We start from the raw sequence: 20178 nt of genomic DNA on the forward strand, positions 1-20178 counted from the left end.
TTTTGCGTTTTTCTTTGCGTTTTTTATGCGCACGATGCGCTGCGCAAAAAAACGCTAATGTGAAACTAGCCTAAGTCAGTAAAAAAATCTATGGACAAGTGTTTCCATGGTCTGCTAAGAATGGCTAGTGGAAGATGAGGACCAGAAGGATGGGTATGCGATGCTTTAGAATGTGCACAAACACTGCAAGCAGACACCTGTTCAACCACATCCTGATGCAACCCCGGCCACCAAAAATGACAAGAAAGGAGGTCCACGGTTGCCTTACTCCCTGGATGACCTGCAAGCACCGAGTTGTGAAGTTCCCTAATTACTTTACAGCGTAAATCACACGGTACAAATAACCTCCCCGAAGGGCAGGAGGCAGTAGCGTCCCCCTGAGCCTCCAACGCCTCACCCTCCAAGTCAGGGTATAAGGTCGAGATGACTACCTCTTTCTGCAAAATTGGGGCAGGGTCCGCATGGTCACCACCACCAGGGAAGCTCCGGGACAAAGTATCCGCCTTGGAGTTTTTCACTCCTGGACGGAAAGTGACCACAAAATTAAATCTAATCTCCACACTCCATAATTTCTTTGGATTGCCAATCCACCGTCGGATTGTTTCACCAACCAGGGTAAATCCAGAACAATTGGCGTGGGGAGACCTTCCAGGAGATAACAAGGGATTACCTCATAATGAAAAGACCCCACTCTCAGTCTTATGTTATGTACAATCTCTGTCAGTGCTCTCTGTACAAGTGGTGCTGAGTCTATGGCATAAATAGGAATAGTGTTAGCTAAGGTAGAGCAAGCAAGCCCATGAGTTCTAGCAAACTCAACATCAACCATATTGACTCCAGTTCCACTGTCTACAAACACAGAAATTTTCTCAGTCCTGCTCTCTAGCACCACCTCTGCTGTCAGGACAAACCGAGAATTACAGGTTGAAGACGAAACTAGCTCTTGATGATCAAACTCCAGGCTCCCAAGGGTTAATTGAGTCTCATTTTGTTTGGGAATCAAAGGACAGGCCTCAATAAAATGTCCCTTCCTCCCACAAAAAAATGCACATGCCCATTTTCTTGTGAATGTCGGGGGAGACATATGACACGAACGGACCTCCTAACTGCATGGGTTCCTCTAATTCCACAAGTACAAGTTCACCCCCAGGCCGTCCTCCCGGCACAGGGGTATTGCCCCGGAAAGAGGGCCCAAGAGAAAGTGGTCTTACCCATCTATTCCGCAGGCGCCTATCCACCCGTATAGCCAATGACATGGCAGCCTCCAATGGCTAAGTTTTTTCACACACTGCCAAAGCATCTTTTAACCTGTCAGTAAGACCTTGACAAAATCGGCCTCTAAGAGTCTGGTCATTCCATTTGGTATCGGTTGCCCACCAGCGGAATTGAGAGCTATGTCTCCACTGCACGATTCCCTTGCTTAAGGCAACGGAGCCTGGATTCAGCCAAGGAAATACGGTCAGGATCATCTTAGATAAAGGCTAAAGCCCCGAGAAGCCCTTCTACGGACTGGAGACACACAGAATCCCGTGGCAGAGAAAAAACCCAAGATTGAGGATCCCCTTGCAACAGAGAAATAACAATTCCTACTCGATGCTCCTCATCCCTAGTAAGGACGAAGTTTAAAATACAATTTTCATACTTCTTTAAATGCAAAAACCTGTCCCTACATCCTGAAAACCTGTCCCTGAGGGCAATTTTGGGTTCAAGCTGGACCGGCCTACCCGTAGAGTCCCCCACAGTAAGAGTTGCTGCTGTTGCTGCTGAACCTCAGAATGAAGATCACTCACCTCCAGTGACAGTCTCTGCAGCTGCTCTGCCAGCAGAGAACCGGGATTCATGAACCCGGAAAAAGAGAAAAAAAAAACACCGAAAAAACAAAACAAAAAAACAAGTGTCAGGTTTTTTTCTTTTAAAAAAATTGTATTGTATGGCTGGTGTTAATGTCACGCTGGGGAAAGAATAAGTAAGTGCACAACAATGGAAAGAGAGAAGGAGGAGCCCAAACACTAGGGAAAAGGGGAGTAGAGACCTTTGGGCAGATCTAAATTCACCCTGTTTGCCCTAAACGTCCCTATATACGCAGTGGCGTATCTAGGGGGGGGCAGCCGGGGCAGTTGCCCCGGGCGCAGCCAGCAGGGGGGCGCAGTCGGGCCGCCTAATGCAGCGGTCCGCAGTGTCCTCCCTGGCGGCTGCGTTCTGCCGCCCCCCGCCCAGGGAGCAATTGTACTGGCGTCTATACAGATGCCTGTACAATTGAAGCTCTGACCGCCGGGCCAGAGCGACGTCAGCAGCGTGATCAGGTCATGTGATCACGCTGCTGACGTCACTCCCCGGCGCCCAAAGCAAACGCTGGTGGTAAGTGTGCTCCTCTGTGGATCTGAAGAACCACCGAAGATGGGAGATGAGGGGGAGTTGTAGAGGGGATGGCGGTTAAAGTGTGGGGGTATTTAGAGTGGGGATGGGGGTTAATGAGTGGGGATGGGGGTTAATGTGTGTGGGGGTTAATGAGTGGGGATGCCATGGGGTTAATGTGTGGGGGGATTTGGAGTAGAGATGGGGGTTATTTAATGTGATGGGGGTTAATGGGTGGGGGGGTTAATGAATGGGGATGGGGATAAATGTGTGGGGGCGTCAATGAGTGGGGATGGGGGTTAATGTGTGGGGGTATTTGGAGTGCAGATGGTTATTTAATGTGTGGGGGGATTTGGAGTGGTGATGGGGTTAATGAGTGGGGATTGGGTTAATGTGCGTGGCGGTTAATGAATGGGGATGGGGGTTAATGTATGGGGGCGTTAATGAGTGGGGTTGGGGTTAATGTGTGGGGGTATTTGGAGTGGGGGTGGGGGGATTTGGAGTGCTGATGGGGGTTAATGAGTGGGGATTGGGTTAATGTGTGGGGGGATTTGGAGTGCAGATGGTTATTTAATGTGTGGGGGGATTTGGAGTGGTGATGGGGTTAATGAGTGGGGATTGGGTTAATGTGCACGGCGGTTAATAAATGGGGATGGGGTTAATGTATGGGGGCGTTAATGAGTGGGGTTGGGGTTAATGTGTGGGGGTATTTGGAGTGGGGGTGGGGGGATTTGGAGTGCTGATGGGGGTTAATGAGTGGGGATTGGGTTAATGTGTGGGGGGATTTGGAGTGGGGATGGGGGGTTATTTAATGTGTGGGGGGGATTTGGAATGGGGATGGGGGTACTTAATGTGTGTGGGGGATTGGGGATGGGGGGATTTAATGTGTGGGGAGATTTGAGGACACAAAATAAAGAGTATGTATGAGGAAACAGTATGGGGGATTGGTGCAGACAGTATGGGGAGCGAATGGGTTAATATATGTGAATGGACACAGTATGGGGAGTCAGGGGTATGTGTGAGCAGACAGTATAGAGAGTGAGGGGGTAAATATATGAGGAGACAGTATGGTGAACAGGTGGGATGCTAGAGGGGAATAGTGTGAGGAGACAGTATATTGCAGATATTTGTATTTAGGGGCATTATAATGACACTTCTATCTTTAAGGGCGTCGTGTGGAGATTTTCTGCAGAAGACCGGAGAAGATGGACGTCTACAGAGACGAGATGTGGATGAGAAAACTCATCATGGGGTCTAGAAGAAAAGGTGACTGACTGCAGAGACGACGTCATCTATAAGGTACCTGGATGTAAATATTATTTGTGATACTGACTAATTCTCATGTTTTTTTTTGTTAGGAACATTAAAGGGGTTGTCCAGGTTTGTGCGGAGTCTGCAGTCATTCTATGTGACTGCAGACTTCTGAATTCTCACAGTGCTCACTGAACGCTGTCAGGATTCTCTCGTGCCGGTAATTTACATACATGCGGTCACATGCTGACTAGACATGTGTGGCCTCACTCAATGAAAATGCACGGAGCGAGGCCGGGCACGTCTAGTCGGAATGTGGCCAGAAGTATATAAATCACATACTTGTGCTGACATAACTGTACATTGGCAAGGGAGAATCCTAAGTGTGCAGTGCATTCGTTGTGAGAATTCAGAAGCTGCAATGTCAGGATTCAGCTCTGCAGGTTGCTGTAGTCATCACATGGACACTTCACTCATATGCGATTTTCATAGGTATGGTCCTGTGACAACGAGCTTCTCTCAGTTTTTTACTGAACATTGAGAGCATTAGGAGGAGCAGCACGTGGGTACATGACTAACTGTGCAAGTCGCATATGTACTTGGGGGGGGGGGGGGCGCCGAACCGAATTCTTGCCCCGGGTGCCAGAAAGCCTAGATACGCCTCTGTATATACGTTCCACCCCTATCGCCGAGCAGGAACCTAATCCCTGCTTGACCCTAGCGATAGGCCCTACATAGGGAGGGGACAGGGTACACGCTAGTCAGTCCTTACTAAATCTAAAGACAGAGGGGGTAGATGTATGGGGGGAAAACTTAGCTTGAGAAGACCACCGATATGTCACACCAGCAATCCTCCAAGGGTCCTCAGGGAAGACACTAACTTACTGCTAAAAATTCCAACAAGACTGAGGCAAGTATGCGCTAATACCCGCACCATGCTGCTGCAATTGAGTGTAACTAAACCTTCAGCACAGGTGTGTGATTAGCAGCAGAAGTTGGAGGTAACTATAGGGTCCTAGAGGGAGAAGGATATCGCTCCATAGCAGAGATGCAAAAATCAAGAAGTACATGAGCTAAACACAAAGACCTTCTACAGCCGGATCTAGGATGACTGTCACACCTGACACACCTGTGACAGCAGTATTATAGCTAGCGGAGTGTCATCCCTCATCCTGCGGGGACATGGTGGGGTCTCTATATATCAGCTTTGATCTGAATTTGGCTACATAAAATGTATACTTTTCCCACTACTTTCTATTTGTCTTGGAGGTTTACATACTGTAAGCACTACACACTTGTATTATTAAAACTAAAATCCCCATGTAATATGTTGTGACTGTACATGCTGCTTTCCACCTGATCCTACCTCTGTATTGTCTCTAATACTGATCTATATATATTATTGTGGTAATATGTACTAATATTCTATTTATAATCATGTAATAAGCTTATAATTTTTATGTACAGTATTACACGTTTGTACGTATTGTGCCATTTTCTCTCTGCATTGCTCTAATTGGGAGGGTTCCCACTTTATTCCAGCACTGTGCCTTTCCACTTTGGTATAGTCATCTGCTGCAGCCATTTTTTATTATGGTATCTGTTTTTGTCTTCATATTTCTAGTAGTTATATTCTTGTACATAGGGAGCAGTATTATAGTAGTTATATTCCTGTACATAGGGGGCAGTATTATACTAGTTATATTCTTGTACATAGGGGGCAGTATTATAGTAGTTATATTCTTGTACATAGGGGGCAGTATTATAGTAGTTATATTCTTGTACATAGGAGCAGTATTATAGTAGTTATATTCTTGTACATAGGGGGCAGTATTATAGTAGTTATATTCTTGTACATAGGAGCAGTATTATAGTAGTTATATTCCTGTACATAGGGGGCAGTATTATACTAGTTATATTCTTGTACATACGAGCAGTATTATAGTTGTTATATTCTTGTACATACGAGCAGTATTATAGTAGTTATATTCTTGTACATAGGAGCAGTATTATAGTAGTTATATTCTTGTACATAGGGGCAGTATTATAGTAGTTATATTCTTGTACATAGGGAGCAGTATTATACTAGCTATATTCTTGTACATAGGAGCAGTATTATAGTAGTTATATTCTTGTACATAGGGGGCAATATTATAGTAGTTATATTCTTGTACATAGGGGGCAGTATTATAGTAGTTATATTCTTGTACATAGGAGCAGTATTATAGTAGTTATATTCTTGTACATAGGGGGCAGTATTATAGTAGTTATATTCTTGTACATAGGGAGCAGTATTATAGTAGTTATATTCCTGTACATAGGGGGCAGTATTATACTAGTTATATTCTTGTACATAGGGGGCAGTATTATAGTAGTTATATTCTTGTACATAGGGGGCAGTATTATAGTAGTTATATTCTTGTACATAGGAGCAGTATTATAGTAGTTATATTCTTGTACATAGGGGGCAGTATTATAGTAGTTATATTCTTGTACATAGGAGCAGTATTATAGTAGTTATATTCCTGTACATAGGGGGCAGTATTATACTAGTTATATTCTTGTACATACGAGCAGTATTATAGTTGTTATATTCTTGTACATACGAGCAGTATTATAGTAGTTATATTCTTGTACATAGGAGCAGTATTATAGTAGTTATATTCTTGTACATAGGGGCAGTATTATAGTAGTTATATTCTTGTACATAGGGAGCAGTATTATACTAGCTATATTCTTGTACATAGGAGCAGTATTATAGTAGTTATATTCTTGTACATAGGGGGCAATATTATAGTAGTTATATTCTTGTACATAGGGGGCAGTATTATAGTAGTTATATTCTTGTACATAGGAGCAGTATTATAGTAGTTATATTCTTGTACATAGGGGGCAGTATTATAGTAGTTATATTCTTGTACATAGGGGGCAGTATTATAGTAGTTATATTCCTGTACATAGGGAGCAGTATTATAGTAGTTATATTCTTGTACATAGGAGCAGTATTACAGTAGTTATATTCTTGTACATAGGGGGCAGTATTATAGCAGTTATATTCTTGTACATAGGGGCAGTATTATAGTAGTTATATTCTTGTACATAGGGGGCAGTATTATAGTAGTTGTATTCTTGTATATAGGAGCAGTATTATAGTAGTTATATTCTTGTACATAGGGGCAGTATTATAGTAGTTATAATCTTGTACATAGGGGGCAGTATTATAGTAATTATATTCTTGTATATAGGAGCAGTATTATAGTAGTTATATTCTTGTACATATGGGCGGTATTATAGTAGTTATATTCTTGTACATAGGGGGCATTATTATAATAGTTATATTCTTGTATATAGGAGCAGTATTATAGTAGTTATATTCTTGTACATAGGGGCAGTATTATAGTAGGTATAATCTTGTACATAGGGGGCAGTATTATAGTAATTATATTCTTGTATATAGGAGCAGTATTATAGTAGTTATATTCTTGTACATAGGGGCGGTATTATAGTAGTTATATTCTTGTACATAGGGAGCAGTATTATAGTAGTTATATTCTTGTATATAGGAGCAGTATTATAGTAGTTATATTCTTGTACATAGGGGCGGTATTATAGTAGTTATATTCTTTTTCATAGGGGGCAGTATTATAGTAGTTATATTCTTGTACATAGGGGCAGTATTATAGTAGTTATATTCTTGTACATAGGGGCAGTATTATAGTAGTTATATTCTTGTACATAGGGGCAGTATTATAGTAGTTATATTCTTGTACATAGGGGTGGTATTATAGTAGTTACATTCTTGTACATAGGGGGCAGTAATATAGTAGTTATATTCTTGTACATAGGGGCGGTATTATAGTAGTTATATTCTTGTACATAGGGGACAGTATTATAATAGTTATATTCTTGTATATTGGAGCAGTATTATAGTAGTTATATTCTTGTACGTAGGGGCGGTATTATAGTAGTTATATTCTTGTACATAGGGGCGGTATTCTAGTAGTTATATTCTTGTACATAGGGGGCAGTACTATAGTAGTTATATTCTTGTACATAGGGGCAGTTGTTATGGATGAGTCACCGAAGGAGGAAAAAACAAAAATAATAGCTAAGTCCAGAAAACCAGAGAAGTTGGCAGCTATCGGATTGCAGACCCCTGAGCCTATCCACAACAACTAGCAGTAGCCGTGGGGGGTTCCTACTGAGCCCTATACCCCTCGATCACAGCCGGAGAACTAAATTAGCCTAAAGACAGAAAGGGGAAATCTAAACTTCCCCAGAGCAGACCCCAAAGCAATAGGCAGCCCCCAACATATAATGACTGTGAAGCAAGATGAAAAACACTAACACAGATAGAAAGATAGGTTGAGCAAATGATGGGGCCAAGCTAACTAAATAGGACAGGATAGAAAAGCTGCTGTCTGCAATCCGCAAAAACCCTATCCAAAAATGTACCAACAGACTGATAGGAGAAACAGGCCCTGAAGTCGCTAGGCTTCAAAAGACTATATCAGCACTCAGGTATATTCTGAAGACAGAGCCAGAGATCAACAGATCAGAGACAAAAATGGAATTCAGCTCACCCCCGGCCAGGGATGGCTGAACTCCAAAAAAACAAGGCAAACAAAACCAGAACTAAAGTGTACAAAAGGCAGAGCAAAACTTAGCTTTGAGAAGCAGAAATCAGACTGGTCTCCAAGAATCCAGCAGGAAAATCACCGGCAAGGCAGCAGGGCGTCGGCTGCCTTATATCAGTCATCAGTTCCTGTGACCCAGTCATCATCTACCTGCTCAGCTGTTTGCTAATCAGCTTCACTACCTTCCTTCGCCAGAAGAGGGAGTTCATCAGACCTCACTGGTGAAGGGAAAAATGAACTCACAGCAGGCAGTATTATAGTAGTTATATTCTTGTACATAGGGGCAGTATTATAGTAGTTATATTCCTGTACATAGGAGCAGTATTATAGTAGTTATATTCTTGTACATAGGGGCAGTATTATAGTAGTTATATTCTTGTACATAGGGTGCAGTATTATAGTAGTTATATTCTTGTACATAGGGGAAGAATTATAGTAGTTATATTCTTGTACATAGGGGCAGTATTATAGTAGTTATATTCTTGTACATATGGGCAGTATTATAGTAGTTATATTCTTGTACATAGGGGGCAGTATTATAGTAGTTATGTTCTTGTACATAGGGGGCAGTATTATAGTAGTTATATTCTTGTACATAGGAGCAATATTATAGTAGTTATATTCTTGTGTATAGGGGCAGTATTATAGCAGTTATATTATTGCACATAGGGGGAGTATTATAGTAGTTATATTCCTGTACATAGGGGCAGTATTATAGTAGTTATATTCTTGTACATAGGGGGCAGTATTATAGTAGTTATATTCTTGTACATAGGGGCAGTATTATAGTAGTTATATTCTTGTACATAGGGGGCAGTATTATAGTAGTTATATTCTTGTACATAGGGGCAGTATTATAGTAGTTATATTCTTGTACATAGGGGCAGTATTATAGTAATTATATTCTTGTACATGGGGCAGTAGAAACTGCACTATTATGGCGGTTTATTTGATTAGGTTACCGCCTTTTTTCTTTTGTTACAGAGTGTTGGGCTTCTTTTTGTGTGTAATCATTTGTTCTGTGCTTTTCACAGAGTCCTATCGCCCTGTTATGGATTTTCGTGCACGTGACCACATGTGGCGGGCACAACTTAATGACGCTTTCCAGGACGGCACTGATGGGGACACTAATGGATGCAGTAGAAACTTACAAGAGACTATGCTGAGGTTTAGGGACTTGTTGAAAAAGCGCACACGCATATGGTGGAATCATGAATTTTTAGATAGATATATCCATAAAAATCTGATCCCCAGGGGATTGCGCATCCAAGTATTTCCTTCTTTTCCCATTCAGGATGATGAGTTTAGGGATAAATGGGAGGAGCTTACTAATACATGCTCCAGAGGCTTTCTTGACCTGTTAAAAAGTCATAATGCAAAAACATTGAGTATTCTTGAGAGCGAGATCGAAATGTTACAAGCAGAATTAAAAAAAAGATCTCGTGGGGGATCCCCTCAAGAAATTCAATGATGAATTGGATGTCGATCTTCAAAAATGGTCCCATGACATTCAGGCCATGAAAACAAAAAAACTCAAAAGAGACATACAGGACAAGATTGCCTCAAGGGTTTATAGGTGGCGCAACCCCACTGATCGGTCCCGTCAGATGTACAGTTGTGGTCAAAAGTATTGACACCCCTGCAATTTTGTCAGATAATACTCAGTTTCTTCCTGAAAATGATTGCAAACACAAATTCTTTGGTATTATCTTCATTTAATTTGTCTTAAATGAAAAAACACAAAAGAGAATGAAGCAAAACATTGATCATTTCACACAAAACTCCAAAAATGGGCCAGACAAAAGTATTTGCACCCTCAGCCTAATACTTGGTTGCACAACCTTTAGCCAAAATAACTGCGACCAACCGCTTCCGGTAACCATCAATGAGTTTCTTACAATGCTCTGCTGGAATTTTAGACCATTCTTCTTTGGCAAACTGCTCCAGGTCCCTGATATTTGAAGGGTGCCTTCTCCAAACTGCCATTTTTAGATCTCTCCACAGGTGTTCTATGGGATTCAGGTCTGGACTCATTGCTGGCCACCTTAGAAGTCTCCAGTGCTTTCTCTCAAACCATTTTCTAGCGCTTTTTGAAGTGTGTTTTGGGTCATTGTCCTGCTGGAAGACCCATGACCTCTGAGGGAGACCCAGCTTTCGCACACTGGGCCCTACATTATGCTGCAAAATTTGTTGGTAGTCTTCAGACTTCATAATGCCATGCACACGGTCAAGCAGTCCAGTGCCAGAGGCAGCAAAGCAACCCCAAAACATCAGGGAACCTCCGCCATGTTTGACTGTAGGGACCGTGTTTTTTTCTTTGAATGCCTCTTTTTTTTCTCCTGTAAACTCTATGTTGATGCCTTTGCCCAAAAAGCTCTACTTTTGTCTCATCTGACTGACCAGAGAACATTCATCCAAAACGTTTTAGGCTTTTTCAGGTATGTTTTGGCAAACTCCAGCCTGGCTTTTTTATGTCTCGGGGTAAGAAGTGGGGTCTTCCTGGGTCTCCTACCATACAGTCCCTTTTCATTCAGACGCCGACGGATAGTACGGGTTGACACTGTTGTACCCTCGGACTGCAGGGCAGCTTGAACTTGTTTGGATGTTAGTCGAGGTTCTTTATCCAACATCCGCACAATCTTGCGTTGAAATCTCTTGTCAATTTTTTTTTTCCGGCCACATCTAGGGAGGTTAGCCACAGTGCCATGGGCTTTAAACTTCTTGATGACACTGCGCACGGTAGACACAGGAACATTCAGGTCTTTGGAGATGGACTTGTAGCCTTGAGATTGCTCATGCTTCCTCACAATTTGGTTTCTCAAGTCCTCAGACAGTTCTTTGGTCTTCTTTCTTTTCTCCATGCTCAATGTGGTACACACAAGGACACAGGACAGAGGTTGAGTCAACTTTAATCCATGTCACCTGGCTGCAAGTGTGATTTAGTTATTGCCAACACCTGTTAGGTGCCACAGGTAAGCTACAGGTGCTGTTAATTACACAAATTAGAGAAGCATCATATGATTTTTCGAACAGTGCCAATACTTTTGTCCACCCTCTTTTTTATGTTTGGTGTGGAATTATATCCAATTTGGCTTTAGAACAATTCTTTTTGTGTTTTTTCATTTAAGACAAATTAAATGAAGATAAAAATAACAAAGAATTTGTGTTTGCAATCATTTTCACATTTTCAGGAAGAAACTGAGTATTATCTGACAAAATTGCAGGGGTGTCAATACTTTTGGCCACAACTGTATAGGAACAAGTCTCGATCTAGATCTAGATCCACGTCATCTAAATCTAACATCTCTGTGAATGAGGACTTTACATCACAACCAACCAATTCTGGAGGGAATTCTAATCTGGATCCACTTTCGAGACGTGTTGTTACACGCCAATCGGCTAAAAAGAAGAACACAACAGGGCGCAGCCAGCTGGAGGGTTCTGTGTCTAGTCTTCAGGTGATCAATCTTTCCCCCCTCAGTCTCACCCAACCACAATTGGAAGTTCTTAGTAGAGGCCTTACCTTTTCCCAAACTAATTCCTTTAATTATTTTTTAGCATTGAAGGACCTCTATCTATTTTCGAGGAAGCTACTTTTGCAAAAATTGCATCACAAGGATTTGTGGAATGAACCCATGAGTGAGAGTGAGAGGGAGACACTTCGTGCATTGGAGGACCTCCTTGAGGAGCAAACACCACCTACTAGGGGTAAGTTTCCTCCTAATATTGTGCCCAAATCCACGTGGTTTCCCCCCTTGTCGATTAGTCCTGCTATTGATGTATTTACGAGATTGGTGACGGAGGATTTTAAAAAACTGTCCTCCCGACGTAAATTTGATAACCTTACCCATAAACAGCGACAAGCAATTATGGAATTACAATCTATGCCTGGGGTGGTTTTTAAATCTGCCGACAAGGGGGGGAACATCGTGGTCTGGCCAACAATTATGTACGAGCGGGAGGCTTACAGGCAATTAAGAAACTCTCAGACATACGAGAAATTGTCATTCAATCCGACGTCCTCCTTCTCGCTCGCACTCCAACGCATTCTTGTTCGTGCTTTGGATGAGGGGACTATTACAAAGGCAATTTTTGAGGGATTGTTGGTAAAGGCCCCCAAAACACCCACATTTTACCTCTTGCCCAAGATCCACAAGGATGCCGCCGACCCCCCTGGCCGTCCGATCGTGTCTGGTATTGATGGATTGCGCGATCCAGTGTACAAATTCTTGAATTTCTATCTTAAGCCCCTGGTCGAGTTATTACCATCTTACATCAAGGACACGACGGACGTCTTCACCCAGGTCGATGGCATCCTTGTGGATACTCATATCCTTCTCGTCACTGCAGATGTTGAATCTCTATACACCTGTATCGATCATACCTTGGGTCTGGAAGCTGTTCGCCTCATCCTGGGGATGTCCAACCTGGATGGCCCTTTGTGCGACCTGATCCTCGAGTTGCTGCAATTTGTCCTTACCCATAATTTTTTTGTTTTTAAAGATCAATTTTACCTGCAGCGGTGTGTCACGGCCATGGGCGCGGCCTGCGTGCCCTCGTATGCTAATCTCCTCCTGGGATCCTGGGAGAGATTTGTTTTTGGTGAAGGGGGCGCGCCGGCCGCTTCCCATGTGCTGTGCTGGCACCACTACATTGATGATATATTATTTTTTTGGGATGGGACTGTGCAGCAGCTCGGGGATTTTATGGCATGGCTCAATGCCATACCTTTAACATCAAGCTTACTTTTAGGTATGATTCCAAAAGCATTGATTTTCTGGACGTCACTCTGGAGTTAGGCAGTTCTCGTCGTATCCAGACTGACGTCTACAGAAAGCCCACGGCGGTTATTGCTCTATTACATGCGGAATCCTCGCACAATTATTCTACTATCAAGGCCGTCCTGGTCGGCCAATTTCTTAGGATGAGGCGAATTTGCTCTACGGACAATAGGTTTGAAAGGCGTGCTAGAGAATTGCATACACGCTTTCGTGATCGAGGATACAGCAACAGATGTATAGGGCGGGGTTATGACAGGGCAAGAGGTACTGCACGGAAAGATCTTCTATATCCGAGGACTAGTACTAGAGGTGGTGGTGGGGGAAGGAACTCTAACCCCATTCGGTTCATTTTCACTTATAATCATGAGTGGGGCCACATGAGGGAGATCCTTTCTAGACAATGGGCGGTTTTGAGCTCTGAATCCTCTCTGACTTCTGCTATTGGGGATCGTCCTATGATGATGGCCAGGAGATCCAAAAACCTCAAGGACCTCCTGGTTAAGAGCCATTATGTCCCGGTGTCCAGTAACCCCTTTGGATCCAGGGGTCCCCAACTCAAATCCATAATGGATATGAACCTTGCTTTTGCCAACCGCTCAAGCAGATCCTCGATGCGCGGCATCGGGTGGGTATCAGAGGTTGGGATGGCATTGAGCCCCCTGTAGTCCACGCAGAACCGAGTGGTTCGATCCTTTTTAGGCACAAGGACTACAGGTGAGGCCCACGTGCTTTTTGACCGTCGAATCACCCCCAGCCTTAACATCTCATTGATCTCTTGGCGCATGACCTGTTGCACCTCCTCAGAGATCCGATAAGGGGTTCGCCGTAGTGGGGCGTGATTCCCGGTGTCCACCTCATGAACCGCTATCTCCGTCCTCCCAGGTCGGTTGGTGAACACGACCCGGAAGGGTTCCAGGGTTTCCACCAACTACGACCGCTGGGATATGGTTAGCAAACCACTTATCTCCATGTCCTCAATGGACCCATTGGCCTTGGCTTGGGCCAGCATGTCCAGGAGGGGGATCTTCCTCCCCATCCTCGGGCAGGATGCAGACCGGTAGGACGCAAGCTTCACGTTCGTGGTGCGCCTTCAGCATGTTCACGTGCGCCCACCCCGAGCATGGTCAAGCGTGACCACATTGGTGACCAGGTTGAGCTGTTGGTGGATGACGTATGGGCCTTCCCTGGCTGCCTGAAGCTTATCCGTTGGTACGGGGACCAGCATCCACACCTTTTGACCCACCTGGTAGGTCTGCTCCCGGGCGTTCTAGTCGTACCAGTGCTTCTGGTCAGCCTCAGCCTGCGTCATGTTGTCATGCACCAACTGCGTCAAGGTCTGCATCTTGTCACGGAAGCTCATGACATAATCCACGATGGACACTTCTGTGGGGTTTGGCTCATCTTCCCAGGATTCTCAACCCAAGGGGTCCCCGGACTCGCCTGCCATACAGGAGCTCGAAGGGGGAGAACCCGGTCGAGGCCTGCGGAACTTCTCTGTAAGCGAACAGCAGGTGTGGGAGGTGCTGCTCCCAGTCGCGCCCTTGGGTCGCAACCAGCATGCGGAGCATCTGTTTGAGGGTACCGTTGAAGCGTTCACACAAACCATTAGTCTGTGGGTGATACGCACTCGATACCAGGTGCTTCACCTGAATTTTCTCACAGAGAGCCTCCTTTAGGCGAGACATGAATTGGGTCCCTTGATCGGTAAGCATCTCCCTGGGAAATCCTACCCTTGAAAAGATGGTCACCAGTGCGTCAGACACCTTATCTTCCCTGGTTGAAGACAGAGCTACTACCTCTGGGTACCGGGTAGCGTAGTCTGCCACGGTGAGAATATATCACTTTCCAGAGCTGCTTGGGACGGCCAGCGGGACTACAATGTCCACGGCGATTCTCTGGAAAGGCTCCTCTATCACCGGCAAAGGAATAAGGGGAGCCTTAAGAGCAGGCCCCGCCTTACCCACTTTTTGACAGGTGTTACAGGAGCGGCAGTATTGTGTCACATCTGTCCCCATCTTGGGTCAATAGAAGTGTTGAGACAGCCGTGCCTTTGTTTTACTGATCCCCAAGTGTCCAGCGAGTGGAATCTCATGGGCAATCCACAACAACTCAGTTCTGAACTGTAGGGGGATGACCAGCTGTCTTTCCCTCAACCACTCCTTTTGGGATTCTCTGGGTACTGTCTCCCGGTACAACCTTCCTCATTCCCAGAACACCCTCTCCTTATCAGGCTCAGAGGTGGGCGTCTCGGCGAGGTGTCTCAATTTCTTCAGGCTTGCATCTGAGTGCAGAGCAGCCTGGAACTCCTTGCTGGAGGCAGCCAGAAGTGACGTCAGGGTTCCTTCCTTACTGGAACCCTCTGGAACCTGCTTTGGGTTCACCTCTGGTTCATTCTCTCTTGTAGCAGAAGAAGGTCCAGAAGACAGGGCGCTACCTGCGATCTGGGCACTCTGACTGCGTGTGACAGCTGCTACGTATGCTGTCTCCCTGGGGATTTCTACAGACCTACCAGTCGGTGCTGCTATGGGCTCTACCTCCCCATCCACCCCCAACACTTCAGGAGCAGTGCTACTTATGGGCCAGTTACCTTCCTCGGTGGCACTGGTCAGTTGCATGGCATTACCTTCCTCATGGTCCCCATGCACCTCCCCATTTCCTTGAGCACCGTTGCTTGCTCCTACCAGGGGTTCCTCAGTCGGCTCACTCTGCAGAGTGACGGGACTGAGCACTTCGGTACCTGTGGACACATCTACCGTTTCAAAGAAATGGTTAACAGGTTCAGTCTGCACAGATACATCATCATCATCATCATCACTCCTAGGAAAAGAATGGTTATCAGATTTCTTTGGTGCATTTACATCACCATAAGCATCATTCCTGGAGAAAGAAGGGTTGTTAGTTGTATCTTTACACATCAAGTCATTAGCAGGTAACACATTCAGTTTCTCATCATCATCATCATCATCACCAGGGTTAACGTTACCCTTATTATCAGACTGGGGAGGGGTGTCAGGGACGTAGTATGCAACCATCCTCCCCAAGTCAGACCCCAATAAAACATCAGTGGGCAGGTTTTCAGACACTCCCACTTCCCTCAACCCGCTCCCAGCACCCCAATGAAGGAATACCCGGGCCACTGGCAAGGGACAGCGGGTACCCCCGATCCCGGTGACAGTCAGGGTTTTCCCCTCAACAAACTCTTCAGGGGCCGCCAGTCCAGGACAGATGAGGGTTCGTTCAGCCCCGGTGTCCTTGAGGCCTGTAACAAGACGGGCCCCCACCTGGATGGGTTGAACGTTGTCGTCCATCCTCCCAAGCACACCTTCCACCAACAGAACAGAGGCGTTGGGCCCAGAGGCCTTGGCTGGGGGGTTCTTCGGCTTTTCCGGACAGGTGAAATGGAGGTGATCAGTCCGATTGCAGTTGTAACACTGGCGACAGTCAGTAGTACGCCTGGGGTTGGCAACAGGGACAGGGCCTCCGGAGGGATGGCTAGCTGGGGCACTGGGGTTGGTTGCAGGCTTACCCCCTCTTCAGCTGGTGGTGACTGGCCTCCGCGTTTCTGGCTTCCGGTTGCCCTCATAGTTGTCGGCGATCTGCGCCGCTTTGTCCGCATTCATTGGTTCGCGGCCCAAGATGAACTGTCGGACCTCAGCTGGGCAAAGATGCAGGAACTGGTCTTTGATCATCAGGTCCCGTAGCAGCTCAAAGGAATCAACGGGCAGTCCATGGATCCACTGATCAAAGTGGGTCCTGAGTCCTTGCACCATATCGCTATAGCTATTGTGTGGGCCGCGTTGGAGGTTCCGGAACTTCTTTCGGTATACCTCATGTGTCAGCCAGTATTTGGCGATCAGGGCCTGCTTTATGGTGTCATAGTCATCATCGTCTTCTGGCGGAAGAGAAGCAAACGCCTCCAGAGCTTTGCCTTTTAGCCCTGGGGTCAAGCACCTGGCCCATTGTTGTCTAGGCAGCTGGTACTGTCTGGAGGTTTTCTAGAAGGCTCGAACAAACGTGTCCAAGTCCCCATCCTTTTCCATCACGGGAAAATGCTCTGGCCCGGGGTTTAGGACTCTGGACGCTGCTGGGCTCACTGCTTCGGGCTGTGGGGGCATTCCTCCCTTGTCGGAGCATCTCCAGTTCATGGGCTCTCTCAGCCTCTCTTTCGGCTCGGGCCTCCTGCCGATATTGCTGGATCAGCCTGACCCGTCCCTCACTGTCTTCGGCGGGGAGTGCGTCCAAGGCCGCTTGCAGGTAGGGGTCCAGCGCTCTCTGGTTGAATGTGGGGCCAGCGCTCAGGAGTGGAGCCTCTGCTGCAGCCCTATTGTCACTTGGGCCAACTTCTGCGCCCGCTGGACTCTGGTCCTTGTCCAGCTGCAACATAGCCGCGATCAGTTGGGCTCTGTTTTTGTTTGTGGCATCAAGGCCTTGGTGCGTGCATAACCCAGTAAGAACTTCCTTTGTCTGCTGTTTGTACCAGTGTTCTTCTTTTGCCGTCATGGTTGCCAAATAAAAGATAGAAAAGAAAAAGGGAGGGAATACTTGCAAAAATGTCTCAGGACGAGTAACCACTGAGTCTGTTCTCCAAAACCTATGATGTAGAATTCCTGCAGGAACCATGCAGGTTTTTAGTGAGAGGAATGATTGCTCAAACCAAATCAATAATGCTCTATGATCATCCCACCACTCTGCCACCAAATTGTAACAAAAGCACGCCACCGCTGCCGCCAATATGTGACAAATGACAGCACAGCACCCTGTGCCACCAATATGTCACGATCCTACCACTGACCCGGGTATGTCAGCGGACGGAGGGATGCGACGCACTGTCGGCACACGGTTATCACAGGCACAGTGGGGGCTTATCTTAGTTATCCCGCCGCCACTGGTACCATGTGACAAAAATATACAGCAAGCTAATCTCGCTCTAACAATTTACCGCAGGGGGGTTATTTTGGATGCCCCACCACTGCTAACAAATTTCCAAGAACTGCGGGGATTTATGCATATCCCACTTTCTCAGTTCCACTTTGGAACTCGCAGCTCTCCGGCACCCCCCTTACCCTCAGGTCAGTCAGGGAACTGCACCTAGGATAATTAGTCGCCAGATGGGCTGCTTGTTGTGCACGGGCAATTAGACTACTGCAGTAAGGGAATTATCGATGCTCTGGCCGCGGCCACTCATTCAGCATCTTAAGACCCTTCCTTACTGCCAACTAGCCCAACCAACCGCACACACCATGCTGCCACCAGCCACAATTCACTTAATCAAAGAGTTAATTAAGAGGGTCCATGGCAAACCCCCAAATTAGTAGCGATTATCTAACAAAGGCGCATAGTTCGCTTCTTAGAGCATGGAGACAAACTGATAGATTTTATCATTTATTCCCAAAATGCGGGCAGTGATTATACCGATAAAAATTGTTATAAATTGAGACATTAAATATGTACAATGCAAATATGAAAATAATATGGATGAAAAGACAGAAATTACACTTACCGTTGCTTAGTTGGTATTAGGCATCCCATATGGCTCAAGGGATGGGCTGCAGCCAGACATCCCAAGACGTCGGCAGATCTTTCTAGCATGGCATCTGCAGCTCAAACTGAAGCACTGTAAGGGAGGGGTACCTTATAGCCCAGGGTCGGTTACATCACGAAAGGGGCAGTCTGCAGAAGTTCAGCCCCCCTTTCTCCAAGTTGCCAATTTACTAAAAAAGTTATGATAACCATATCTTAATGAGGGAAGCTCGTATCAACACACTGAGGGCCTCATTGGTTGTAGTTTATCGAATACAATAAAACAACATCACACATGCCATAATTAAGACACTCCATTTGGGAGCAATCCATATCTCAGTTTCTGGAGGGATCAGAGCCGTGAAAATTAGAGGTTAGACAAGCTGGTTTCGTGCCCGTCGCAGAAATGTAATTATTATATCTCTGTGGTGTATGGTTTTTGCAATATGACTTGTTTTAATACTTCCCATATACTTGCATCCAGCCTCGTGGCCAGAACAAAGAGATCCTTTCCCTTAACTAATTAACATTCTGTCATGATCCAGGACGGGATTTCGCTTTGACCCATCCTGGTTAGACTATGGGTTAATTGTGCTGCCTCTCTCTGGCAGCAGGAGGCTATTTAGTGCTCACTGGACCTGGGTCCGGTGTCAGTTATACTCCTGCCCTCGGCTGAGTTAAGTGACCTCTTGTATACGTGTGCCTTGTGCCTGATATCTTGCTTGCTTGTTCGGTTGTGATCTGGTTCTGTCCCTGTTACGAGTTCTGCCTGACCCTCTTGTACTGCGCTACCTCTCATGTATGACTCTCTGCTTGTGTCCCGACTTCTCTCTGCTCGTCCCCTTGGTACCACGTCGCCCTCTTGTGTATGACCTTTGGCTCTGTCTGACCTCCCGTCTGTTTGTCCCTCCTGTGCCTCGTTTGCCCGTACTGCTGTGACCTCTGTTTTCCCTGACTCTGAGTTGTTGTATGGTGTCCTGTCCTATCTGAATACAGGACGCTAAGCCCCGCCCCCTTGCAGTCACATGACCATAGGTCCCGTGCAGACTATTCAGTTTCAGTGTCCGCAGGTCCTATGCCTCTTTACTTTCCAGTGCTTACTGGACCCTGACACTATTATCCTGAAGCACGCATGGTCACCTCTGCTGCCCTGCTCCACAGGTATCTTTTAGCACTGCTTCTGTACTCAGGACACGAGCACTGGCTCTATGAGCAAGTGCAGTGCGGTGTCTCTGACATTATAACTGACCCATACCATTTTTTCTTCTCTGCTCCCATTCACCTGTGTGTGTGATGGATCCTGTGCACACTCTTTCTGAGCAGGTTAAGCATCTGACGCAGATGTCTCAGAAACTCTTTGGAGAACAAAGAGTCCTGGCTCAGTCTCAGCAGCTGATCGCCGACACTGTGCAGGGGGTTCTTTCATTGGGTGCTCGGGATGTTACATTAATTTCCCCTGAGTCTCCGGTTAAGTTACCAGATACCTTTTCTGGAGATAAAAATGACTTCAGAGTTCTCAAGGAGGGCTGTAAGCTTTTTTTTTCCTTAAGACCACACTCTTCTGGGGATGAAAGTCAGAGAGTGGGGGTCATTATGTCTCTGTTAAGGGGAGCCCCCCAAGCTTGGGCTTTCTC

At 45.7% G+C, this 20178-nt stretch overlaps 1 protein-coding gene across 1 annotated transcript in view; it reads right to left on the reverse strand.

Annotated features, from left to right (window-relative positions):
- The window catches only part of LOC141083702 (aldo-keto reductase family 1 member C1-like), a 54228-nt gene that overhangs the window by 24349 nt on the left and 9701 nt on the right, over positions 1-20178 (reverse strand). Inside the window, exon 7 of the mRNA XM_073568095.1 lies at positions 11480-11642. Within this exon, the coding sequence (XP_073424196.1) occupies positions 11480-11642 (163 nt within the window). The remainder of the gene's footprint in view (positions 1-11479; positions 11643-20178) is intronic.

This window comes from Dendrobates tinctorius, unplaced genomic scaffold, assembly GCF_039654945.1.
Source record: "Dendrobates tinctorius isolate UK_male_01 unplaced genomic scaffold, ASM3965494v1 ptg000020l, whole genome shotgun sequence".
Classification (NCBI taxonomy): domain Eukaryota; kingdom Metazoa; phylum Chordata; class Amphibia; order Anura; family Dendrobatidae; genus Dendrobates; species Dendrobates tinctorius.